The following is a 26,898-nucleotide window of genomic DNA, read 5'->3' as shown; positions in this document are numbered from 1 at the left end:
CGGAACTTAAGCCTTATCTAGTCAGAGACTCTAGGAACCGTCCAACAAGGCACGTAGCTGGAAAGTACACAGGACGGCTTCCGGGATTTGGCGGGTTCTTTGTCTCCTGCAGTCAGAGTTCCGTTTATCGTCTTCGCTGATCTGCGTCCTTTGCTGGTCTGTGTCCTCCGCTCCTGGAGATCCAGTCTGTGTGGTCCTGTGACCTTCAGGTATTGAGAGATCCACAGCTGAGACGCCAGGAGCCGCTGGAAACCTCGAAATGGTGAGAGTGCGGGATCCGACATCTTGAGAGTGGGAAGGGGCTGGTTGGAAGCGGTCAGAAGTGGCTGTAGCGGGACTCAGGCCCCCTGCAGTCAGCTCCAAAATCTGAGGCCGAGTTCACCTTGGCGCAGCTCGGCCTTCAGTCCCCTTCAGCGTTAAGATGGCGGCTGGGCAGAAAGGCGGGACCCCGGGCGTCCTGTCTGTCTCTTGCCTACACAGTGGCTTGGAGCCCCGTTTGGGCAGCTCTGCACCCACCGCGCCGTATCTGCCCTCGATTGTGCAGGGACCACGGGAGGGTCGTCAGGGGAGAATCCTGACTCGGGGTGTGAGGTTCATAAATCGAAAGAGCTTTTGGTCTCCCTTTAACGAAAAATTTATTGGAGTCACCGCAAAAATATCAAATAATTTATTTAAACAGCGGCCTGCTTGTATCCAAGAGAGAAAAGGCGAAGGGGCTAAGTTGTGAATTGGCTTTATAAGTTGGGGTAGTTTTTTGCGGGGCGGGGGTGTTACAGAGTAAGATCACAAGTTCAGTTACAAGGGCGGTGTTAGGTGAGAGGTATTTGCATTACCATAAGAACAGTTAGGATGGCAGGATTGGGTGAGGGGCTGGTCGGGGAAGCTTAGATGGGCGATTAGCGAGGATGGCAAACTCAGTTATGGAGTGGGAAAAGGTGAAGGGGCTAAGTTGTGAATTGGCTTTATAAGTTGGGGTAGTTTTTTGCGGGGCGGGGGTGTTACAGAGAAAGATCACAAGTTCAGGACTTCAGACTTTCGAGCTCCAGGCTTGCATATGGAGACCAGACAATTTCCACTTGAGCTTCCATATTTCCTGGTTATGCAATCAGAGGTTAATTGACGGTTTATAGTTGGTAAGTCTGAATTTTTCCCCCCAATGTAGCAATTTACCAAAAACAAACAAACAAAAAATGCACTTGAGTTAGTTTTTTTTTAAGTGAAAAAAATCCAGACTAGAGCCACGTCAGTCTCATTGCCTGCCACTTAGTTATTTTCACACACCACTGGGGAATGATTTTCTCCTGCGTTTTTCACATGTATCCCAAGCAACCTCTCAAGTCTACCTTCCACTCCCACCCTGCATTCCTTCATCCTAACTCTGGCTTGCAGTAAAATAATACATTTCCAATTATTTTTGACATTACCAAATGCCAATTTCCCCTCCCTAATTCACATTATCAGCTATTTGCCCTTTAGTGTACATTTTGGATACCAGATTTTCATTAATCATTCTAAAAAATTAGAATGTTATCTCACTTTGTCACCCATGCTGGAGTGCAGTGGATCAATCTCGGTTCACTGCAGCTTTTGCCTCCCGGGTTCAAGTGATTCTCCTGCCTCAGTCTCTTGAATAGCTGAGATTACAGGTGCGTGCCATCACATCTGGCTAATTGTATTTTTAGTAGAGCCGGGGTTTCACCATGTTAGCCAGGCTGATCTCCAATTCTTGACCTCAAGTGATCTGCACATCTAAGCCTCAAAGTGCTGTGATTACAGGGTTGAGCTACTGCACACATCCATTAATTAATCATTTGTTGACAAAGAATTGGATAGGACTTTTACAAAGATGTGTTTTCTCTTTGAAAAATATTTCCCGAGAAGAAAGTAAAGAGTAATCCCCTGACATTGTATTTTTTTTTTTTAAGTTCCTCTGTTCTTTTTATCTTCTCTAGGTACAGAAATTTTACCAGAATGTTTTTGGGTCAGGGATTCCCTTCAAAAAATTTTGGGATTATTTTTCCTCAGCCAACCTGGTCCTGGGTTTCAGTACTGTTTTGGGATAAATGAAGATACCCAGCATGGTTATGTCTACTGGAGTGTCTAGTGAATATCAGCTCCTGGGTTATTTTCTCTCATAGGACAACCTGAGGTATGGAATGTAGCCTATCAAGGAAGAAGATGGAGGCCATGGAGCTGACAGGAATCTCCTGGGGTACTCTGTTTTTTGAAAAGCTAAACCCTTGAGACATTAAAACTGTTTTTACCCAATCCAGCTTCCATTTCTGGGAGACACATTTCTGGTCTGCCAATCAGATTCTGGTATTGAGGGAATAACATGGAAATAATTTCTGCCCCTTGGATTTTTTTAAGGGGGCAGAAAAAAATGTGAAATAAATATAGTTAAAGAAAAATATTTTTAAAATTTGTGGGGAAAAAAAAAGGCATTCCAAATGTCGGAAACAACCTGACCCCAGTGAGATGTGTCAGATCTTGCGAAGTGAAATGTATCTGGGGCACTCACTGGTGCAAACATAGTGCAACATCTCCTGATCGGGTGGTTATGGAGCACTTAAGTGAGCAGGATGGAGTGGAGAGTCTCTCAAGTGATTGAATGGCCTTACTTGACACATGAGTAAGGCACATTTGTTTTTTAATCAACACTGCCACTCTCTGGATTTGACACCTTTAAAAGATTGTTCACTTACTTGGACCTCAGTTTTTAATTGTAACTTATGTTTTATTAGTAGGGCTTGAAAGAAAGAAAAACAATATTTGCAAAGGGCATAAAAGAGATGGCTTTCATAAACAAAAAAAAAGTCTCATTATATATTTTCATTTGTTAAAAATTCTCATTTACCTTTTTCTTTCCCAACATGAGTTTTTTTTTTTTTTTTTTTTAAAGAGAGAGAGAGAATAGGAAGGAGGAAAAAGGAAGAGAAAGAGAGAGAGAGAATGGGGAGGAGGGAGAAGGAAAAGAAAGAGGGAGAGAGAATGGGAGTATTGCTTTCTTGCCCAGGCTAGAATGCAATTTAGTAATGGGTATTGAAAAGCTCTTTTATACTGATAATTATACTTAATGATGTAGTCAGGAAGGAATAAGGGAAGAAGATAACAAACAAACAGCCAACCAATATTTAATTTAAACCTATGAAATGCTATGCGATTACTGAAGAGTGATTTACTTCCAATTATATAGTCACCTTTGGAATAGGTGTGAGGTGGTAATGTATGTTTTGTGTATTTGAAGTGGAGAGTTCTATAAATGTTTATTAAGTTTACTTGTTCCGGGTCTGAGTTCAAGTTCTGAATATCCTTGTTAATTTTCTATCTCGTTGATCTATAGAATCGTTAGCTCTTCTTGTTACATTGATCCTTTTGCCATTATGTAATGTCATTCCTCGCCTCTTTTGATCTTTGTTGCTTTAAAGTCTACTTTATCAGAGGCGAGAATTGCATCTCCTGTTTTTTGTTTATTAGTTTATTTTTACTCTCTGTTTGATTGGTAAATCTTCCTCCTTCTCTCTGAGTCTTTTTGTATTGTTGCATGTAAGATGGGCCCGGATGCAGCATACCGATGGGTTTTGGCTTTTTATCCAATTAAAATATATATAGGTTTAATACCGGCGTTTGATGCTAGCTGGCTGTTTTGCTCATTAGTTGATGTAAATTTTTTATTGTGTTAAAGTTCTTTGCTTTTTGATATATTTTTGGAAAGGCTGATATTGGTTGTTCCTTTATATGTATAGTGCTTCTTTCAGAAGCTCTTGTAAAGCAGGCCTGGTGGTGGTGAACTCTATAAGTACTTGTTTGTTCGCAAAAGATTTAATTTTTCCTTCGCTCATAAAGTTTAGTTTGGCTGGATAGGAAATTCTGGGTTGAAAGTTCTTTTCTTTAAGGATGTTAAATATTGGTCCCACTCTTTTCTGGCTTGTAGGGTTTCTGCTGAGAGATCTGCTGTAAGTCTGATAGGTTTCCCTTTATGGGTAACCTGACCTTTCTCTCTGGCTGCCCTTAGTATTTTCTCCTTCATTTCAACCCTAATAAATCTGGCGATTATGTGCCTTGGGGTTGGTCTTCTTGAAGAATATCTTTGTGGTGTTCTCTGTATTACCTGGAGTTGAATATTACCCTGCCTTGCCAGGTTGGGAAAATTTTCCTGAATGATATCCTGAAGAGTATTTTCCAACTTGGATTCATTCTCTTCATCACATTCAGGTACACCTATCAAACGTAAATTAGGTCTTTTCACATAGTCCGATATTTCCTGGAGACTTTGCTCATTCCTTTTCATCCTTTTTTCTGCATTCTTGTCTTCTCGTTTCATTTCACTGAGCTGGTCCTCCACTTCTGATATCCTTCCTTCTGCTTGATCAATTCGACTGTTTAAACTTGTGCATGCTTCGCGAAGTTCTCGTGTTGTGTTTTTCAGCTCCATCAATTCACTTATATTCTTCTCTAAATTATCCATTCTCGTTAACAGTTCGTCAAACCTTTTTTCAAGGTTCTTAGTTTCTTTGCATTGGGTTAGAACAAGTTCTTTTAATTCACAGAAGTTTCTTATCACCCACGTTTTGAAACCTGCTTCTGTTATTGGAACACACGTGTAATCTATTAAGCCTTGTTCCGTTACTGATGAGGAATTGCAATACCCTGTAGAGGGAGAGGCATTCTGATTTTGAGTATTCTCTACCTTTTTACGCTGGTTTCTTCCCTTCATTATATATTTGTCCGTCTGTCGTCTTTATAATTACCGGCTTTCTAACTGGGTCTCTGAACGTCCAACTTGTTGATTCCCTGCGCCGAGATCTGAGCAATCCACTGAGCCGGCCAAAACAGTGGTGTTAAGATTGATGGTGCTTTTCTGCCCGGGAATCTCCGGACTCTGCACCAAGAACTGGCGTGCTAAGGCACCAGCAAAACCACCACGCCGGCCACAAGAGTCGCCCTGGCGACCCGTGGGGCTCCTCCACTGGGAATCTCCTGGTCCGTGAGCAACAAATATTCGTCTGAAAGTGTGGCGTCCTCTCGTTCTTTGAGCTTTCACTGGGAGGTACGTGCCCGAGCTGCTAATCATCAGCCATCTTGGATCTCTCCCCCCAACATGAGTTTTGAAATTTTCTCAGGTGTGTTCCTTATGGGTTGGGGATTTCAAACAATTTTAAGACTTAGCATTCAGAATGCTAGCTATGAAGGAAAAGAATAGGAGAAATCTCTCTTGCATTTTGGCTGTAGAAAATGAATACCTTTCCACAAAATTGAGTTACATAGATTGATGGAAACATTAGGTCCTCTTCTTGCAAGGTACATTTGTGACGGTGACTATCCCTGTTCTCTATCCCATTACCTTGATTTCTAAGTTTTATACTCAATTTTGGTTGCCTTAGAAGTGTTACCATATGACTAATTGTTTACTAAATGATTTTTATTTAAAATAATCCAATAATACATTTATTGTTTGAAAGAAATAGATACTTTTGCTTTTCTTATCCAGGTATGAAATGTAGACACCTTAAAATTTCCTTCCCTTATGTTAATACTGTGTTTGAGTAATTTTGCTGAATGTTACATACTGTTTGAAAAGCCAAGTGAACAACTCTGAGATGAAAATTAAAGCCTGAGCCCAGTGACTCTGAGCTAAGGCTAACAGTGAACCTGCATAAAGAGGTTATTAAAGGTCCAATTAGTTTTTTCTGAGAAGCCTCCTGTGCAGGTGTCTCAGGCTGCTCACCTCAGCCATGGAAGAAGCCTTCATACTGAGAGACGCTTCAAAGCCTTGGAAAGCTGAGGGTCCACGGGCAGATGAAAGGAGACTGGGAGAATCTTACTGAAGGTGAAGTTGTTACTGTTTTGAGGCAGTTTCTAGCTTTTGTAAAATATAGCAGTCAGATTTAAGTAAAAAATAAAAATTGAATTCCTGAGGAATATGGCAACAGGAGTAAGTACCAACTACAAGATCTATAAATATTGCAAAATTTAGGCAGACAAGGGCTTTCTTTCATAGGGAGGAGCAAAGCTGATTAAAAAGAAGGTTCAAGGGGAATGGCAAATGGAGGGTGAATAATCAGATTTTATGTCAGAGAGTGTTTTACCCTGAAGTTAGCATGTTCTTAGGAGAGTCATAACATACATTTATTTGGATGTTGGCTCAGACTGAGGTAGAGTCTGAGGAATGGAGATAAATTTGAGTAAAGTTTGATTAAGAAGTATTTTATTTTGATCACTGAAGACAAATTCAGCTTTTTTTTTTTTTTTAATGAAAAAAAGAAAATGTGGAGAGCCTGTGTCTGGCTATGTGAAAGGTAAGAAAAGAGAGCACCATCTAACTCATAATGGGAAGGGTGTTTCTTTCCATGAACTGTTCCTGGAGAACTCAAAGGCTGGAGAATTCTATTAATCACAGCTATTCACCTGGATTATCTGTGTGCTTCATTCTGCCCATCTTTTTATTTGTTCTATACATTTCTTCCATTTGACTTGTCCTGGGTTGTATCTTTTAGAATAAACTGGTAAACATAACTAGAGTGTTTTGTTGAGTTCAGTGAGTAGCTCTATCAAATTATTGAACTTGAGGGATATTATCAAAGTCTCCAATTTCTCAACAGTAACTCAGAAGCATAGATGAGCCCATAAGGTTTGTGACTGGCATTTACAGTAAGGACAATGTTGTGGGAATGAGCTCTGAATCAGAATCTGTGCTGACTCTGGGTGGTGTCAGAATTGAAATATTAGACAACGAGTTGGTGTTGGAGAATTGCTTGGTGTTCAGCAAACTTTACAGAATTGATGCCAAAATAAAGATGTCACAGAGGCCTGGCTTGGCTTGGAAAGGTGGAACTCTGGGTGTCTGGGAATGGAGGCTGTAGTTTCCTGAATACAGGCTGTCACGCCATTGTCCTGTGATTCCAGGTCTTCTCTCAGGGTGAAAGACAGTTGAAAACTTAGAAGAAAGGAGTTCTGATAGCAGACCCCCTTTTCCCACAGCTACCAACACAGGATTTTCACCCACTCACAAACATACCCACTAGACATTGCTGTGTCTACAGCCCTCCGAGGACAAGAAAACACACTTAGAAATTTCACCACAGGGTTTTTGATCCTGTTGTTTCTTGCCAAAAACCTACTTAAAGTATCTACAAGTCTGGCATATGCCTATCCTCAGACACTCAATCTGCAGCAGCAACCTGTTTTCTCCACCAACCTAGGGTTCTGGACCATCTGTTTGTATTCTCATCTACCTGCATGGACACAGAAATAAACCAGAGTGCGGCTCCACCTGGGCCACTATCTGTAGCACAGACCGTCTCTTCCACATACATTACATATCTCTCCCACAGATGGATTTTTTTTCTTCATTTTAACTCTTATTTTTGGTTCAGGGATACATGTGCAGGCTTGTTATATAGGTACAATTCTGTCATGGGCTTCGGCATGCTGATTATTTTATCACTGAGGTACTATAGCACCAAACAGGTTCTTTTTTTTTCCTGATCCTCTTTGTCCTCTCACCCTCCACCCTCAACTAGACTTCAGTGTCTGCTCCTTTTTTTGTGTCCATGTGTTATTATTTACCTCTTACTCTTAAATAATAATATGCATTTGGCATTCTGTTTCTGCATTAGTTTTCCATGTTGCTGCAAAGGACATAATCCTGCTATTTTTTATGACCACACATTATTCCATAATGTTTATGTACATATTTTGTTTTTATTAAATCTTATTTTATGTTATTTTACTTTTTTCAAAAAAGGATCTCACTCTTTTATCCAGGCTTGAGTGCAGTGGCATAATCTTGGCTCACTGCAGCCTCAACTTCCTGGGCTTAAGCAATCTTTCTACCTCAGCCTCCCAAATTGCTATAAGTACAAGTGCACACCATCATGCACACGTCATAATTTCTTTTGCCATTTTTGTAGAGATGGGGTTTTGCCCTGTCTTTTAGGCTGGTTTTGAACTCATGAATTCAGGCCATCCACATACTTCAGCCTCCCAAATTTCTGGGATTAGATTCAGGAGCTGCCATGCCCATCTATACCATGTTTTCTTTATTCAGTCTACCATTGATAGGGCTTTAGTTTGATTCCATGTCTTTGTGTGGTTTTCTGTTGTAGTTATTGTTTGTCTGTTTGTTTATTGAGATGAATTTTCACTCTTTTCACCCAAGCTGGAGTGAAATGGTGAGATATTGGCTCACTGCCACCTCCGCCTCCCGGGTTCAAGCGATTCTCCTGCCTAAGCCTCCCGAATAGCTGGAATTACAGGCACATGCCACCACCCCTGGCTACTTTTTTATATTTTTACTAGAAATGGGGTTTCACTATGTTGGCCAGGCTGGTCTCAAACTCCTGAGCTTAGGTGATCAGCCTTCCTAGGGTTCCCAAAGTGCTGAGATTACAGACGTGAGCCACCGTAACCAGCAGATTCCATGTATTTTCTGTTTTATTTTTTTTGAGACAGTTTTAATTTTGTTGCCCAGGCTGGAGTGCAATCATGTGATCTTGGCTCACCTCAACCTTAGCCTCCCAAGTTCAAGCGATTTCTCCGGCATCAGCTTCCCAGGTAGCTGGGATTCCAGGCATGTGCCACCACACCTGGCAAATTTTCTATTTTTAGTAGAAACGGAGTTTCTCTATGTTGGTCAGGCCGATCTCACATGATCCGCCCACCTCGGCCTCCCAAAGTACTTGGATTATAGGTGTGAGCCACCATGCCCAGTGCATGTGTCTTTTTGAAAGAATAATTTATATTATAAAATTGCTGGATCAAATGATAATTTTGTTTTTAGTTCTGTGAGAACTTACTACACTGTTTTACACAATGGTTGAACCAAACTCGAACCAGCTGTATATAAGCATTTTCTTTCCTTTTTTTTTTTTTAAACAACCTTGCCATTGCTGATTGGTGTGAAATGGTATCTCATAGCGGTTTGTCTTTGCATTTCCCTAATAATTAGTGATGAACATTTTTAAAAATATGCATGTTAGCCACAGGTATGTCTTTTGAAAAGCATTTGTTCATGTTTTTTGCCTACTTTTTAATGAGGTTGTTTTCTTTTTTTCTTGTAAACTTATTTGAGTTTTTTTTTTTTTAACTTTTAAGTTCTGGGGTACCTGTGCAGATCTTGCAGGATTGTTACATAAGTATACACATGCCATGGTGGTTTGCTGCCTCCATCCCCCCTTCACCTACATTAGATATTTCTCCTAATATTATCCTTCCCCAACCTCCCAACCCCCTGCTATTGCTTCCCTAGCACCCCACCCCCAAAGAGAACCCAGTGTATGATGTTGCCCTCCTTGTGTCCATGTGTTCTCATTGTTCAACACCCACTTATTAGTGAGAACATCCAGTGTTTGGTTTTCTGTTCTTGTGTCAGTTTGCTGAGAATGATGGTTTCTAGGTTCATCCATTTCTCTACAAAGGACACAAACTCATCATTTTTTATGGCTGCATAGCATTCCATGGTGTATATGTGCCACATTTTCCTTATCCAGTCTATCTTTCATGGGCATTTGGGTTGGTTCCAAGTCTTTGCTATTGTAAACAGTGCCGCAGTGAACATACATGTGCATGTGTCTTTATAATAGAATGATTTCTAATCATTTGGGTATATACCCAGTAATGGGATTGCTGGGTCAAATGGAATTTCAATTTCTAGGTCCTTGAGGAATTGTCACACTGTCTTCCACAATGGCTGCACTAATTTACACTCCCACCAACAGTGTAAAAGTGTTCCTACTTCTCCACAGCCTCTCCAGCATCTGTTGTCTCCAGATTTTTCAATGATCACCATTCTAACTGGTGTGAGATGGTATCTCAATGTGGTTTTGAATGGCATTTCTCAACTAATGATGATGAGCATTTCTTTATATGTTCATTGGCCACATAAATGTCTTCTTTTGAGAAGTGCCTGTTCATATCTTTTGCCCACTTTTTAATGGGGTTGTTTCTTTTTTTCTTGTAAATTTGTTTTATTTCTTTGTAGATTCTGGATATTAGCCCTTTGTCAGAAGGGTAGTTTGCAAAAATTTTTTCCCATTCTGTTGGTTGCTGGTTCACTGTGATGATAGTTTCTTTTGCTTTGCAGAAACTTTGAAGTTTAATTAGATCCTGTTTGTCTATTTTGGCTTTTGTTGCCATTGTTTAGGGTGTTTTAGTCATGAAGTCCTTGCCTGTGTCTATGTCCTGAATGGTATTGCCTATGTTTTCTTCTTGGGGTTGTTTTTTTTTTAAAGATGGGGTTTCACCATGTTGTTCAGGCTGGTCTTGAACTCCTGACATCAGGTGATCCTCCTGCCTTGGCCTCCAAAGTACTTGGATTACAGGTGTGAGCCACCACACCTGGCCTCTTCTAGGGTTTTATGGTGTTAGGTGTTATGTTTAAATCTTTAAACCATCTGGAGTTAATTTTTATATAAGGTGTAAGGAATGTGTCCAGTTTCAGCTTTCTGCATATGGTTAACCAGTTTCCCCAACACCATTTATTAAACAGGGAATTATTTCCCCATTGCTTGTTTTTGTCAGGTTTGTCAATGATCAGATGGTTATAGGTATGTGGACTTACTTTCAAGGCCTATTTTTGGTTCCATTGGTCTATATCTCTGTTTTGGTACCAGTACCATGCTGTTTTGATTACTGTATCTTTTTAGTATAGTTTGAAGTTAGGTATCATGATGCCTCCAGCTGTGTTTTTTTTTTTTTTTTTTTTTTGCTTAGGATTGTCTTGGCAATGTGAGTTCTTTTTGGTTGCATGTGAAGTTTAAGGTGGTTTTTTCCAGTTATGGGAAGAAGGTCAATGGTTACTAGATGGGGATAGCATTGAATCTATAAATTACTTTGGGCAGTATGGCCACTTTCACGATATTGATTTTCCCTAACTGTGAGCATGGAATACTTTTCCATCTGTTTGTGTTCTCTTTTGTTTCCTTGATCAATGGTTTGTAGTTCTCCTTGAAGAGGTCCTTCATGTCCTTTGTTAGTTGTATTCCTAGGTATTTTATTCTCTTTTTAGCAATTTTGAATGATAATTGTCTCATGATTTGGCTATCTGTTTGTCTTTTATTGGTGTATAAGAATGCTTGTGATTTTTGCACATTGATTTTCTATCCTGAGACCTTGTTGAAGTTGCTTATCATCTTGAGGAGATTTTGGGCTGAGACAATGTGGCCTTCTAAATATACAATCATGTCTTCTGCAGTTAGAGACAATTTGATTTCCTCCTTTCCTAATTGAATGCCATTTATTTCCTTTTCTTGCCCTATTGTTCTGGCTAGAACTTCCATTACTATGTTGAATAGGAATGGTGAGAGGGCTCCCTTGTCTAGTGCCCGTTTTCAAGGGGAATGCTTCTAGTTTACTGAGAGTTTTCAGATAAAGCACTGTTAAATTTTGTTGAATGTCTTCTCTGCATCCATTGAGATAGTCATGTGGTTTTTGTCTTTGGTTCTGTTTATGTGCTGGATTACATTTATTCTTGCATAGGTTGAACCAGCCTTGCCTCACCAGATGAAGCCTACTTGATCATGATAGATAATCTTTTTGATGTACTATTGCTTTCATTTTGCCAGTATTTTATTGAAGATTTTTGCATCGATGTTCATCATGGATATTGGCCTGAAATTTTCTTTTTTTAGTTGTGTCTCTGCCAGGTTTTGGTATTAGGATTATGTTGATCTCATAAAATGAGTTCAGGAGTATTCCCTCTTTTTGTATTGTTTGGAATAGTTTCAGAAGGAATGGTACCAGTTCCTCTTTTTACGTCTGGTAGAATTCAGCTGTGAACCTGTCTAGACTTGGACTTTTTTTGGTTGGTAGGCTATTAATTGCTGCTTCAACTTCAGACCTTGTGATTAGTCTATTCAGGGATTCCACTTCTTCCTGGTTTAGTCTTAGAGGGTGTACATGTCCAGTAATTTATCCATTTCTTCTAGATTTACTGGTTATGTGCAAAGAGTTGTTTGTAGTAATCTCTGATGATAGTTTGTATTTCTGTGGAATCTGTGGTGATATCCCCTTTGTCATTTTTCGTTGCATCTGTTTGATTCTTCTCTCTTTTCATTTTTATTAGCCTTGCTAGTGGTCTATCTATTTTGTTGATCTTTTCAAAAAACCAGCTCCTTGATTTATTGATTTTTTGAAGGGTTTTTTTTGTGTCTCTATCTCCTTCAGTTCTGCTCTGATCTTAGTTATTTCTTGTCTTCTGCTAGCTTTTGAATTTGTTTGATCTTGCTCCTCTAATTCATTTAATTTGACAATATGGTATCAATTTTAGATCTTTCCTTGCTTCTCATGTGGACATTCGTTGCTATAAATTTCCCTCTAGACACTGCTTTAAATGTGTCTCAGATATTCTGGTACATTGTGACTTCATTCTCATTGGTTTTGGAGAACACCTTTATTGCTGCCTTCATTTCATTATTTATCCAGTAGTCATTCAGGAGCAGGTTATTCAGTTACCAAGTAATTGTACAGTTTTGCCTGAGTTTCTTAGTACTAAGTTCTAATTTGATTGCACTGTGGTCTGAGAGACTGGTTGTTATGATGTCCATTTTGCATTTACTGAGGAGTGATTTACTTCCAATTATGTGGTCAGTTTTAGAGTAAGTGAAATGTCATGCTGAGAAGAATATATATTCTGTGGATTTGGGAGGGAGAGTTTTGTAGATGTCTATTAAGTCCACTTAGTCCAGATTTGAGTTCAAGTCCTGGATATCCTTGTTAATTTTCTGTCTTGTTGATCTGTCTAATATTGGCAGTGAAGTATTAGTCTCCCACTATTGTTGTGTGGGAGTCTAAGACTCTTTGTAGGTTGTTAAGAACTTGCTTTATATACCTGGGTGCTCCTGAATTGGGTGTATATATATTTAGGATAGTTAGCTCTTCTTGTTGCATCGATACCTTTACCATTATGTAATGCCCTTCTTTGTCTCGTTTCATCTTTGTCAGTTTAAAATCTGTTTTGTTAGAGACTAGGATGGTAATTTCTGCTTTATTTTTGCTCTCCATTTGCTTCGTAAATCTTCCTCCATCTCCTTATATGGAGTCTGTATGTGTCTTTGCATGTGACATGGGTCTCCTGAATACAGCACACTGGTGGGTCTTGACTTTTTATCCATTTTGCCAGATTATGTCTTTTGATTGGGGTATTTAGGCTGTTTACATTTAAGCTTTATGTTGTTATGTGTGAATTTGATCCTGCCATTTTGATACTAGCTGGTTGTTTTGCCCATTAGTTGATGCACTTTCTTCCTTGTGTCGATGGTCTTGGGTAACCTGACTTTTCTCTCAGGCTGCCCTTGGCATTTCTTCCTTCATTTCAACCTTGGTGAATCTGATGATTATATGCTCTTGCTCTTTTTAAGGAATATGTTTGTGGTGTTCTCTATATTTTCTGGATTTGAATGTCGGCCTGCCTTCCTAGGTTGGGGAAGTTCTCCTGAATAATATCCTGAAGAATGTTTTCCAGCTTGGATTTATTTTCCTTGTCACATTGAGGTACACTGATGAGATGTAGGTGAGGTCTTTTCACATAATCCCATATTTCCTGGAGGCTTTGTCCATTTCTTTTAAGTCTTTTTTCTCTAATCTTGCCTTCTCATTTTATTTTACTGAGTTATCTTTAATCTCTGATATCCTTTCTTCTGCTTGATCAACTCAGCTATTTAAACTTGTGTATGGTTTGCAAAGGTCTTGTGCTGTGTTTTTCAGCTCCATCAAGTCGTTTATGTTCTCTGAGTTGGTTATTCTAGTTAGCATTTCATCTAATCTTTTTTTCAAGGTTCTTAGTTTCCTTGCATTGGGTTAGAACATGTTCCTTTAGCTCAGAGAAGTTTGTGATTGTCTACATTTTGAGGCCTCCTTCTGTCATTTTGTCAAACTTATTCTCCATCCAGTATTGTTCCCTTGCTTGTGAGGAGTTGTGATCCCTTGGAGGAGGAGAGGCATTCTGGTTTTTGGTGTTTTTATCCTTTTTGTGCTGGTTTCTTCCCATCTTCATAGATTTATCTACCTTTGGTCTTTGAAGTTGGTGACTTTCGGATGAGGTCTCTGAGTGGACATTCTTTTTGTTGATGTTGAGATTATTTTTTTCTGTTTTTTAGTTTTCCTTCTCACAGTCAGGCCCCTCTGCTGCAGGTCTGCTGGAGGTTCACTCCAGACCCTGCTTGCCTGGGAATTACCTGCAGGGTGTGCAGAACAGCAAGGATTGCTGTCTGTTCCTTTCTCTGGTAGCCTCATCCCAGAATGGTACTCACCAGATGACAACCAGAGCTCTCCTGTGTCTGGTGACTCTTTGGATATACAGGGGTCAGGGAGCCACTTGAGAAGGCAGTCTGTCCCTTGTCAGAGCTCAGATGCTGTGCTGGGAGCTTCATTACTCTTTTTAAAGATTGTGGGCAGGAACGTTTAAGTCTGCTGCACAAAACTCTCAACCGGTCATTTTCCCAGGTGCTCTGTCCTGGGAAGGTGTGGCTTTATGTATCAGTTTCTGACAGGCTGCTTCCTCTTTATCAGAGATGTTCTGCTCAGCAAAAAGGGAGTCAAGTCAGTCTGCCTGCAGAGGCATTGTTGAGCTGCCGCCTGCTTTGGGCTCCTTCCAGCTGCTGTGTAAATTTCTTTGTGCTTTTGTTTACACAGGTAAGGGTAGAGCTGCCGTGGTAATGGCGGATGTCGCTCCTCCCATGGATCTCAACTGACCAGGTCGAGCTCAAACTTCCGCTATGCTGGCTGTGAAAATCCCAAGCCAGTGGGATTCAGTTTGCTTGTTTCTGTAGGGGTGGGACCCGCCGAGCCAGATCACCTGGCTCCCTGCCTTCAACCCCCTTTCTCTCAGGTGTATGGTTGACCCTGTCTCTCAGGTGCTCTAGGTGCTCCAGGCACCAGTCAAAACAGCTGCAGAGATTTTTGCTGGAAATGCACGTTGGCAGCTGAATCAGCAGCCCAGATTTGCCCTGAAAACTTGCAGTGCATCTTGACATGCAGGAATCACCTGGTCTGTGGGCTACAAAGACCACAAGGGAAGCCAGCATCGGAACCGGGGCTCTGGAGTGGCTGAACGTCCCCAGTGGCCTCCGTTGGGTAGAAGGGAATGCCTTCCACCTCATTGCACTTCCTAGGTGAGGCTACACCCCACCCTGCCTCAGTTTGTCCTCCTTTGGCTACACCCACTGTTCAACCTGTCCTATTAAGATGAACCTGGTACCTTGGCTAAAAATGCAGAGATTACTTGCCTTCTGAGTTGTTCTCGCTGGGAATTGTACTCCAGAGCTGTTCCTATTAGGCCATCTTGGTGGAAATCTCCCTGTTTTAAGATTTTTTTTTAATACATTCTGGATATTAGACCCATGACAGAAGCGTAGTTTGCAAATGTTTTATTTTTATTATTATTTTATTCTGTAGATTGTCTGTTTGCTCTGTTAATAGTTTCTTTTTTGTGAAGAAACTTTTTAGTTGAATTAGGTCCCATTTGTCAATTTTTGCTTTTGGTGCAATTGCTTTGGTACCTTCATCATGAGATCTTTGCCAGTTTCTAGGTTTAGAATGGAATTTCCTAGATTATCTGTCAGTGTTTTTATTTATTTATTTATTTTTACAACATTAAGTTTTACATTTAGGTCTTTAGTTTAAGTCCTGTATATGGACTAAGGATGGAATCTGGTTTCAATCTTCTACATAGTACTAGCTAGTTATTTCAACACCATTTATTAAAAAGATATATCTTCCCAAATTCTTTTTGTCTGCTTTTTTAAAGGTCAGATGGTTGTAGGTGTGTGACATTATTTCTAGGCCCGTATTGTGTTGTATGTTGAACCAATCTTGCATCCCACACATAAAACAGAGTTGAACATAATAGATTAGTTATTTGATGTGCAACTAGATTTGATTTGCTGGTATTTTGTTGAGGATTTTTTTATCAATGTTTATCAAAGATACTGGCTTCAAGTTTTCTATTTTCATTTTATCTCTGCCAGGTTTTGGTATAAGAATGATGTTCTTATACAATGACTTGGTGAGGTGTCCCTCTTTCTCAATTTATTTGAAATAGTTTTAGTAGAAATGATACTAGGTCTTCTTTGTATATCTGGTAGAATTCAGCTGTGAGTCTGTCTGGTACTGAGCTTTTTTTGGTTGGTAGGCTATTTATTACAAATTCAGTTTTGGAGCTTGTTATTGGTCTATTCAGGGACTCAATTTCTTTTTTGTTTACTCTTGGGAGGATGTATTTGTCTAGAAATGTATCCATTGTTTTCTAGATTTTCTAGTTTGTGTGCATAGAACTGTTCATTCTATACTTCAACAGTTATTTATATTTTTGTGGGGTCAGTAATAATGTCCCTTTTGTCATTTCAAATTTGAAACTTTTCTTTTTTTTTCTTTCATTAATCTAGCTAGTAAAGTGTAACTTAGTATTTCTTTTAAGGATTTAACTCCTAGATTTCTTAATCATTTGTTTAGTTTTTAATGTCTAAATCTCCTTTATTTCAGATCTGATTTTGGTTATTTCTTGTCTTCTACTAGCTAGAGAGTTGATTTGCTCTTGCTTCTCCCATTCTTTTATTGATGATATTGTTTAAATTGAGCTCTTTCTACCTTTTTGATGTGAACATTAAATGGTATACAATTTCCTATTAACATTATCTTAGCTGTGTTGCAGAGATTCAGGTATGTTGTATCTTTTTTCTCATTTGTTTCAAAGAATTTATTAGTTTCTGCCTTAATTTCATTATTTACTCCAAAGTCATTTAAATGGAGGTGGTTTAATTTCCATGTAATTGTATGGTATCAATTTTTTTTAATTGAATTGTAGTTTTATTAAGCTGTAGTCTGTGTGTGTGATTGGTATGATTTTGGAATTTTTGAATTTGCTGAGGATTATTTTATTTCTGATTGTGTGGGTGGGCAATTTTTTTTTTTTAAGACAGAGTCTCACTGTGTCACTGAGGCTGGAGTACAGTGATGCAATCTCAGCTCGCTGTAAACTCTGCCTCCCAAAATCAAGCAATTCTCTTGCCTCAGCCTCTCGAGTAGCTGAGATTACAGTTTTCTATTATCACATCCAGCTCATTTTTGTATTTTTAGTAATGATGGGGTTTTAACATATTAGCCTGGTCTCAAACTTCTGACCTCAGATGATCCACCTGCCTCAGCCTCCCAAAGTGCTGGCATTACAGGTGTGAGCCACTGAGCTCATCTGTGTTGTCAGTAAATTAAGTATGTGCCACATGATAATGAGAAGAATGTATATTGTCTTGATTTTAGATGGAGAGTTTTGTAGATGTATATTTGGACTATTTGGTCAAGTGTTGAGTTTAGGTCCTAATTTCTTTGTTAATTTTCTGTCTTAAAAATCTGTCTAATTGTCTGTGGGTTGTTGTAGTCTACCACAGTTATTGTGTCAGAATCTAAGTCCCTTTATCTGACTCAAAGAACTTGATTTATTCATATGCAACCATAATCTTTTTATAACACTTTTTCTCTTCTGCTTTTTTCCCCATAAACATTCTTTCAAGTGCACAGTATGCCAAGGGCTACTCCTTAGATGCCTGAATCCAGTGTCTACTAAAATTCAGATGTCTAAGGGTTCAAAAACATGTCCAGAGACCTGGCTTCTTTAGGAGAAAACATAAATGAGAAATAAGTGGCTTTATTTCCTATCTGAAAATCAGGGGGATATTTTGCTCATCGCCCTTAAAGCATTTAGATTGTATGTAGGTTTTTTCTGTGCTTTTCAGAAAATATGTGTAAATAATTGTAACAGCTAAATGAACCAATTCTCATTCTTATGGACTCAGGTTTGTATTCATTTAGGACCTTACATTTATTGCTTTCTATTTTTGCTTTGGCAAAGATTTATGTTTTCTATTTTTAGTCTTTTGAAGTAGATGCAGATTTGTTTAGTTTAAAGCTCATTCTGAGAGAACACAAAAGTTGAACACAAGGATGGGATTAAATTTAGCATTACAAAATAATAAAGTCTAAAGGATACTGATTAAGTTTGTTTGATAGAAAAGTGATTATCGAAGGTAACTAATGAATATTTACAGGATGAAGTACCTATACTGCAAAAGCAGTTCAGTATATAAACTGAACAGTGGAGTCTGTAGTTGTACTTTGGCTTCTGTTTATATCTATAAAACAATTAGCATAGTAATATGTAGTGTTTGTAGACAACATGCATTTACATAAATTAAACAATGTTCTTTATTAGGCCACAATATTTACTTTGAATACATTTCTTTCTTTCTTTCTTTCTTTCTTTTTTTTTTTTTTTTTTGAGATGGCGTTTTGCTTTTGTTGCCTAGGCCTGAGTGCATTGGCATGATCTCAGCTCACTGCGAACTCCACCTCCAGGGTTTAACTGATTCTCCTGCCTCAGCTTCTTGAGTAGCTGGGATTACAGGCACCTGCCATCATGCCAGGCTAATTTTTTTATTTTTATTTTTTTATTTTTAGTAGAAACAAGCTTTTACCATGTTGGCCAGGCTGGTCCAGAATACCTGACCTCAGGGGATCCACAAGCGTTGGCCTCCCAAACTGCTGAGATTACCAACATGAGCCACCATGGCTGGTCTAAATACATTTCTTAAATAGTTATTTTAATACTGTCATTAATACTTTTGAAATATAAATTGTATTAATTGAATTATGGTTAAACATAATTTTTTAAAATCCTACATACATTACAACTACTACATTAAAATTATTTATATTTAGATATTTGTATCTAGTATCCAAAATAAATTTACTACCAAATTGTTACAGGAGATATTAGTCTGATGCACTCATTAATTTATCTAGTAGAGATAACTATGGGTAAGCATAAGTTTAGTGTCTTTTCTTTTATTAAATTTGAATGCTACTATTACAGGACAAATAAACTATTACAGGGTAAATAAACACAAGTGATGTGGCCATCCAAATGCTATAATAGCTCTTCAGTTACCTATGTTCCAAGCTTAAATATATTCCACTATATGAACAAAGTCAGAGTCCAATTCTTCATCAAACAGTGCTGGTGGAAATTATTAGATGTATTACAATATAGATCCCACATTTGATGGCAGGAGATGACAGAGCAGCAGAGATAAAAGAGAAACAAAATTCTGCTGAAAGTACAACCCCTTTCTTCATAGTGCTTATGTTTCTCATGCTGAGAGTAGCTGTACACTTTGAGTATTTAGAGATAAATTTCTTTTAGGAAAATATTTTCTGACTGACTTAATCTTGAACGTGATCTGAGGTTTTTCTTAAGATGCTTTTAACTTTTTTTTTCAATGTAATCTTGCTCAGGCTGGGAGTTGTTTTCCTTTTTAAAGCTTTGGGTGTCTTTCAGAAGCCCTTTTCGTACCTCATGGCATCTGTGAATGAGGTGCATGGTCACAGTGAGAGCTCTTGGATCTGTCTCTGTCTAGACTCATGCTAGAAATCCAACAGTATTTTTTCTATGACACCATTATGACTAGAAACTGATGCTGAAGCACTGCTGATATTCCCATTATTTGGAAGCTACAGTTCTACCCAGGAGGACTGTAGGCTCCCCTCCTACAGCTCAGGCTTCACTCTCTAATGTGGCACTGGAGTGCTGCTTTGGCAACTGAGGTTTACATAAGATGTGAGATATCAGCTGTAAGCTCTGTACTGTGAGATGTGCCTCTGTGTTGGATGGTAGGAATCAAGAAAGGACACTAGCCACCAGGAGTGGGCAAGCAGGAGTGCTATAGCCTAGTGCTCAGGGAGTAGAGAGCCATTGTTTTAAAATGTAAAAAGCCAGAAAGGTAGCACCCTATTCAACCATTTATGTTGGAGAGTGAGCGTCTACCTTCAGCAGGCATCTGGCTTCAAGTTACAAAATTGCCTTCTATCATGAAGAGGTAAAAAGTTCATTTTGTCACTGAATATAACCAATTAGCATACATGGACGGCCACCTTAGTTACCAGGTGAATTTAGAATGAACTATGTGTGACATGGTGCTATAAATTCTTCTACTTGTGTAATAAATATGGTGACCATTTTTCTGTCTTTGCAGTGTCTTAAGCAGATTGACTTTGATATATGTAACATTCTAGTTAAATTGCATAATAAAACAGTTTTTTCTCTTTTCTATTATTGTGGAGTTTCTCTGGGGCTGCAGAAAATTTTTCTTTTAATTATGCTTTCCAAATATTGTCTAGAATCATCAGAAATGATATAAACATATAAGGTGCCAACTAAGCTTAACTCTAGCAAGGACTTTCCCCCTCTGCCTTCCAGGAAACTCATAATTGTGCTGCAGAGTGCATGCTGTTCCCTGAATATGCAGGCAGAATTGTGTCTCTGTGTATTTGCTATCTGTAGTCTCCTACAGTCACTTCTAGAGAGGTTAGATCAGATTTTTACAAACTTCACAGGGCAGCAATCAATCATTTTACCTCTTTCAGTGACTCTTGTGTTTCAGACCTGAAACTGATTCATAGACCATGAGGCTGGCCCAAAAACCCAATCAGAGTAATCAGATGTAGACATGAGAATCTGGACTTTCCCCTTCCTCCTTTTGCTAAAAGGCTCAAAAATTTCCTCTTACTAAAATGCCCAAAAAGATGCAGGTAACATCTGTTGCTGTTCCAGCAATCCAGGGCCTAAACCTGCAGATTCAAATTCTGAATCTCGAGATTTGGGGGGAAAAAACCTTTATTTGAGAAAAACAAGTTCCTTCTGTTGTCAGACTCAGAGAGACATTAAAATGAGAGCACAATTTTGTCTTTTTTTTTTTTTTTTGAGATGGAGTTTCTCTCTTGTTACCCAGGCTGGAGTGCAATGGCGTGATCTCGGCTCACCACAACCTCCGCCTCCTGGGTTCAGGCAATTCTCCTATCCCAGCCTCCTGAGTAGCTGGGATTACAGGCACACATCACCATGCCCAGCTAATTTTTTGTATTTTTAGCAGAGACGGGGTTTCACCATGTTGACCAGGATTGTCTCGATCTCTGGACCTCATGATCCACCCACCTCAGCCTCCCAAAGTGCTGGGATTACAGGCATGAGCCACCACGAATTTTGTCTTTTTTTTTCACCTTTGAACTATATCTCTTAAAACTTTTTGCTGTTGCCATTAGTAGCTATAAATTAAACTACTAATGTCACACTGGACACCATAACCCAAACCCTAAATCTTGACAGTGTATATCCAATGAGTAATTAATGTTATTTCTGTAAATAAATAAGAATTTTTTTTTTTTTTTTTGAGACGGAGTCTCGCTCTTGTTACCCAGGCTGGAGTGCAATGGCGCGATCTCGGCTCACCGCAACCTCCGCCTCCTGGGTTCAGGCAATTCTCCTGCCTCAGCCTCCTGAGTAGCTGGGATTACAGGCACGCGCCACCGTGCCCAGCTAATTTTTTTGTATTAGTAGAGACGGGGTTTCACAATGTTGACCAGGATGGTCTCGATCTCTCGACCTCGTGATCCACCCGCCTCGGCCTCCCAAAGTGCTGGGATTACAGGCTTGAGCCACCGCGCCCGGCCCAATAAATAAGAATTTTTTTATCAGCCCATTCTCTGTCCTTCTTTTTTTACCTTTGCATATTCACTAGTAACTACTGCTAATTAAAGTATAGATTCCAGGCAGCTTATATCTTTGCTGCCAAGTTACAGTCTTCAAGTTTGGCCCAAATACACAGTCTACTCATATTCATGTTGACTCAGCTTTTTTCTTTTAGGTAGACATATCACTTAGAATGTACTAGAGCAGTCTGTAAGAAGGGCTTTCTCATTTTATTGTACTCCATTTGCTGTAACACCCAAGAATGCAGAGCCTGGTTGATCCCACCTACAATCTGCACATAAGTTCTGGCCTCTGCCTGGTATTACAAAACAGGGCCAGACGTAGAATTAAATATGTACTGAAAACCAGCAAGAGGCCTTTTCTGCATTGTGAGATGTCAACAGTAAAATTTTAAAGTTCTTTTTTAGAACATGGCTCTTTGAGCTTTTCAGCTCTTATCCAGTGACCTGCTATAGTTATGTGAGAGGCTCCAGGTGTAAACCGAATCTGATGGCAAAATCTGCAAGTGTAAAAAGGCATCTTAGGAGTGAGAGATCAAGACCACAGTGTATCCAGAGCATAATCACAACTACACCTACCTGTAAAATGTGATTTTGTAGTACAATATTATTCTCCTTCTTCTTACCCAAGAGCCAGCTAGTCAGGAGAAGGTAATCCATGTTCTGGAGGTACACCAGGCTGGTTCCATTTTCTATTTAGAATAAGCTTGAGTTTCCCCTGCCTGGCTTACTATTGGGCCATCAGCCCAGACTCACTGGAAGCCCTCTCACAATAAGCTGGGTGCCTTTCAGAAATGAGGATATCCAAAGCAGAACTGTGTCAGTCAGACAAGAGTGGTTAATTCTCCTAAGTCTCAGTGTAAGAGAAATGAGTCGGCCTGTGTTTGTTCCTCCTCTCATACAAAAGATGTCTTTGGTATCCAGATGAAAGTTTCTCCAGTTTCCTGGTACTTGGGTAAAAAACAAGGTCTGGAGACTCAAACAGATAAAGTATTTTTAGTTTTTTAATTTTTTATGGCCATTCAGAAAATATTTGAAACAGTTATGGTTTTTACCATCCAGGAACTTTTAGTCAATACTAGCAACTAGATACATTGTTGAATTAAGAATCATATAGTTGGGGCTGAGTGCAGTGGCTCACATCTGTAATCCCAGCACTTTGGGATGCTGAAGCAGATGGATCATGCGGTCAGGAGTTCAAGACCAGCCTGGCCAAGGTGGTGAAACCCCGTCTCTACTAAAAGTACAAAAATTAGCCAGGTGTGGTAGCCTATAATTCCAGCTACTCGGGAGGCTGAGACAGGGAATTGCTTGAATGTGGGATGGGGAGGTTTCAGTGAGCCAAGATAATGCCACTGCTCTCCATCCTGGGTTACAGAACAAGACTCCATCTCAAAAAAGAAAAAGAATTATATGATTGATGCAATAAATAAATGTGCAAGAAACCTTAGACTTTACTTGGGCCACTTTATATTATTGTGACTTTTGATATCATTATCTTAAGAGATATTTAGGGACAGAATAGTTGCTATTACTATTTGTATTTATTTTTCTTGCTAAGAATACATATTTATTTTTTAAAATATTACCCACAAAAATCTTAAAAGATTTGTTTTGGCTGGGTGTGGCAGCTCACGCCTGTAATCCAAGCACCTTGGAGGCCAAGGCAGGGGAATCACCTGAGGTCAGGAGTTCAAGACCAGCCTGACCAACATGGTGAAACCCCATCTTTACAAAAAAAAAAAAAAAAGATTTTCTTTAATTGCCTATTAGTATATGTCATAAAACTGAAGACACAGTGACTAAAAATGATAAAAATTACACACTCTAGCATTTGTTTCTCTTAGGTAAATTTAAGAAAAACAGAATTGCAAATGCCCCCCAGAGGCATAGAGAGCAGAATTCTACATAGGGTTCTCTGCCTGATCCAGTTCTGTTCAGAGTCACCTTATTTGGGGGCTTCATTTAGGTTTGCCCCCACCCTGGAGTTCTTGCCTCACAGAGTTGATTAGAGAAAATCAGAGTTTTGGGTGGTGAATCCTGGTACCTTTTTCTTTCTTTTTTTTTTTTTTTTGACTGAGTTGCTGTGTAGCCCAGGCTGGAGTGCTGTGCTGTAATCTCAGCTCACTGTAACCTCTGCCTCCTGGGTTCAAGTGATTCTTCTGTCTCAGCCTCCTTAGCACCAGTGCACACCACCACACCCAGCTAATTTTTGTATTTTTAGTAGAGATGGGGCTTCACTGTGTTGGCCAGGCTGCTCTCAAATTTCTGACCTTGCAATCCACCTGCCTCGGCCTCCCAAAGTGCTTGAATTCCAGGTGTGAGTCACCGTGCCCAGCTGAATCCTGCTACCTTTCTAGAGCTGTTGTGCAGAATTTCCTGAAACACAAAAGGAGATAAATGAAAAAAAAAACAAGTATATATTTTAAGGTCTTAATTTTTAAATTTTCTATTAAAACCAGTGCTTGCAGAGACTTTCCATTTAGCAACATTTTTTCTATTCCTTCAGATCCAGTAGTTGTTAAACAATTAACAAGAAAGTAAACATAAATCCAATAACAATTTCTCTAAACTACAGTAACCTCTTTTTTTTGGTATCCCTCTCATTTGTCTATATTTAGTTTTTATTCTCTACATTTTTTTAACAACCAATTACAGAGAAAGAGAAAAGTAAAGAAAAATGCTGGGCCCTTTATTTAAATAATGGGAATTATTAGACACTTAGTACCATTCCCAGGGTGTTATGAAGATTAAATCTCATAATACATTATTCCCAGCATGTTCTCTGTAACATTCTCTTGATCACATAGTACTTGCTTTATAAACATTGCATTAATACCTGTGTACATGCTGTTTTCCAAATGCAGACTTACTCAGACATTACTTCCTCCTAAAGATCCAGCAAATAATATGATATTGTAGGATGGAGATTGATTGTCTTCATTTGTACCAAAATTATTTATATTGTGACAAGAGAGCTGAGTGTAAGGGATTCTGTGCTGTGCTGGTTTTCTCTGACTAATTCTAATGATGAGCACAGGGGGAGCAACATCAGCATTGATAGTGGACTTGGTTAAAACACATACTTATGGACCCTTTGCAAACCTTTGGAATCACATTACCTAGAGTGGGGACAAAATTACCAAGAGGTTTATAAGGTCATTCAAACTTGAGAGGTAATTCTTAGCTAAGTCATTATCAGCCCATTTCTTGTGTTTCTGGGCCAGAAAAACTGGTAAAAACAGGTTCTTGGCCAATTGCTGACCGCCACAGCCAGGACCAGCTTTGCGGGTTCCCCGGCGGCACGCATTCGCTGCCTCCTCGGCTCCGGGATGATCGGCCAGAAGACGCTCTACTCCTTCTTCTACCCTAGCCCCGCCAGGAAGCGACACGCTCCCAGCCCCGAGTCGGCTGACCTGGGAACTGGCGTGGTGGCCGTGGCTGAAGAGAGCGGAGATGCGGTGGCCAGCCCCACCAAGAAGGCCTGGGCCGAGCAGGATGAGCCTGAGAGGCCACCCTCCTCACCACTGAGCACAGAGCAGTTGGACCAGATCCAGAGGAACAAGGCCGTGGCCCTCTTCAGACTCGCGGCCTGCAACGTGCTAGTGGGCTTCGGGGAGAGCTGGAAGAAGCACCTTAGCGGGGGAGTTCGGGAAACCGTATTTTATCAAGCTAATGGGATTTGTTGCATAAGAAAGAAAGCATTACACAGTTTATCTACCCCAACACCAAGTCTTCACCTGGACCCAGATGTGTGACATAAGAGATGTGAAGGTTGTCATCCTGGGACAGGATCCATATCATGGACCTAATCAAGCTCACGGGCTCTGCTTTAGTGTTCAAAGGCCTGTTCCGCCTCCGCCCAGTTTGGAGAACATTTATAAAGAGCTGTCTACAGACATAGAGGGTTTTGTCCATCCTGGCCATGGAGATTTATCTGGGTGGGCCAAGCAAGAAGCGGCACCATGTCCTGCAGATGGCTCATCCCTCCCCGTTGTCAGTGTATAGATGGCTCTTTGGATGTAGACACTTTTCTAAGACCAATGAGCTTCTGCGGAAGTCTGGCAAGAAGCCCATCAACTGGAAGGAGCTGTGATCAGCAGCTGAGGGGTGGCCTGTTTCCACTGGTTTCTTTTGAGAAGCTGCTGTTAACGTTTTTGGCAGTTATGAAGTTCCATTGAAAATTTTCCTATTAATTCTTAAGCCTCCAAAAAGCAGCCACGAACCAGGCTGCCACAAACAGCTGTATTCAGCCACAAACAGCAAAGGCTACCCTTTGACCAAATGTCTTTCTCTGCAACATGGCTTTGGCCTAAAATATGCCAACTTGTCAGAAGACAGATGAGGTCAAATACTCAGTTGGCTGTCTTTGTCTCCTTTGCCTTTTATGGTGGACAGGAGGAGATGTGCACCTTTTAGGCACAGCCCTAGTTTGGTGCCTGCTCTTCATAGTTTGCCTGTTTCAGTGACAGGTGTTGGGGTGTTATTGCTTAGAAAGGTCCCCTTGTCTCAGCCCTGCAGGGAAGGCCTGCCAGTCTGTGCCTGTTCCACTGCCCCCTTGATCTTTGAAGGAGTCCTCAGGGCCTTCAAAACATAGGGATGTTTTGCAAGTTTCCAGAATCTGGCCCAGAAATTAGGGCTCAATTTCCTGATTGTAGTAGAGGTGAAGATGCTAAGATGGCTGTGAGCCCTCTCAGATGGGCTGAGGGTAGTAAGCTGGGTTTTGTTATCCCTTGAGTGTTGGTGGAATAAGCAGTGGAATTTGAACAAGGAAGAGGAGAAGAGGGAATTTTGTCTTTATGGGGTTGGGATGATTTTCTCCTCGGGTTATCTCCAGTTGGGGTTTTTAGGGCACCAAGGACTGTCAAGTGCTGTTTTTTTTACCGACTGAAATCACTTTGGGATTTTTTTTCTGCAACAGTGGAATGTTTTAGTTTTTTAAGAAGTACTCATATAAATATAATATATATATATATATATTTTTTTTCCCAATCCTTTTTTTAAGAGACAATCTTTATTGGGTCTACACCTCCATCCTTGATCTTGTTAGTGATGCTGTTTTTGCTGTTAGTCGGGTTAGAGTTGGCCCTAAGTGGGGTTTGGTGATAAAAGATTGTTAAAAATTAAAAACAAAAAACAAAAAACCAGGTTCTTTCATTTACTGGATGTTTGACAAAATATTCTTATCAGGCCAAAAGCAGTTACATTATTGGTGAACTTGTTAGAAATTCAGAAACTCAGTCCTTATTTTGGATCTTCTGAAAAAAATAATTTGCAAGACAACATCTCCAGTTCATTGTACACATTGAAATTTGAAAGGTACCTTCTAACTCAAAATGTCTTTTTCATTTGAAAAATATACAC

At 39.7% G+C, this 26,898-nt stretch overlaps 1 protein-coding gene and 1 pseudogene across 1 annotated transcript in view; both read left to right on the top strand.

The window, feature by feature from the left end:
- Window positions 1-26,898, top strand: part of LOC105734021 (zinc finger protein 724-like) — a 52,733-nt gene continuing 25,835 nt past the window's right edge. Inside the window, exon 1 of the mRNA XM_064362733.1 lies at window positions 1-262. Coding sequence (XP_064218803.1) covers window positions 260-262 — 3 coding nt within the window. The 5' untranslated portion in view covers window positions 1-259. The remainder of the gene's footprint in view (window positions 263-26,898) is intronic.
- LOC110568595 (uracil-DNA glycosylase-like) lies at window positions 249-25,796 on the top strand (annotated as a pseudogene).

This window comes from Aotus nancymaae, unplaced genomic scaffold (assembly GCF_030222135.1).
Source record: "Aotus nancymaae isolate 86718 unplaced genomic scaffold, 86718_ANA_hifiasm-v0.15.2.pri h1tg000049l, whole genome shotgun sequence".
Classification (NCBI taxonomy): Eukaryota; Metazoa; Chordata; class Mammalia; order Primates; family Aotidae; genus Aotus; species Aotus nancymaae.
The sequence above is the reverse complement of the archived record's forward strand: the minus strand, read 5'-3'. Positions and strand labels throughout refer to the sequence as shown.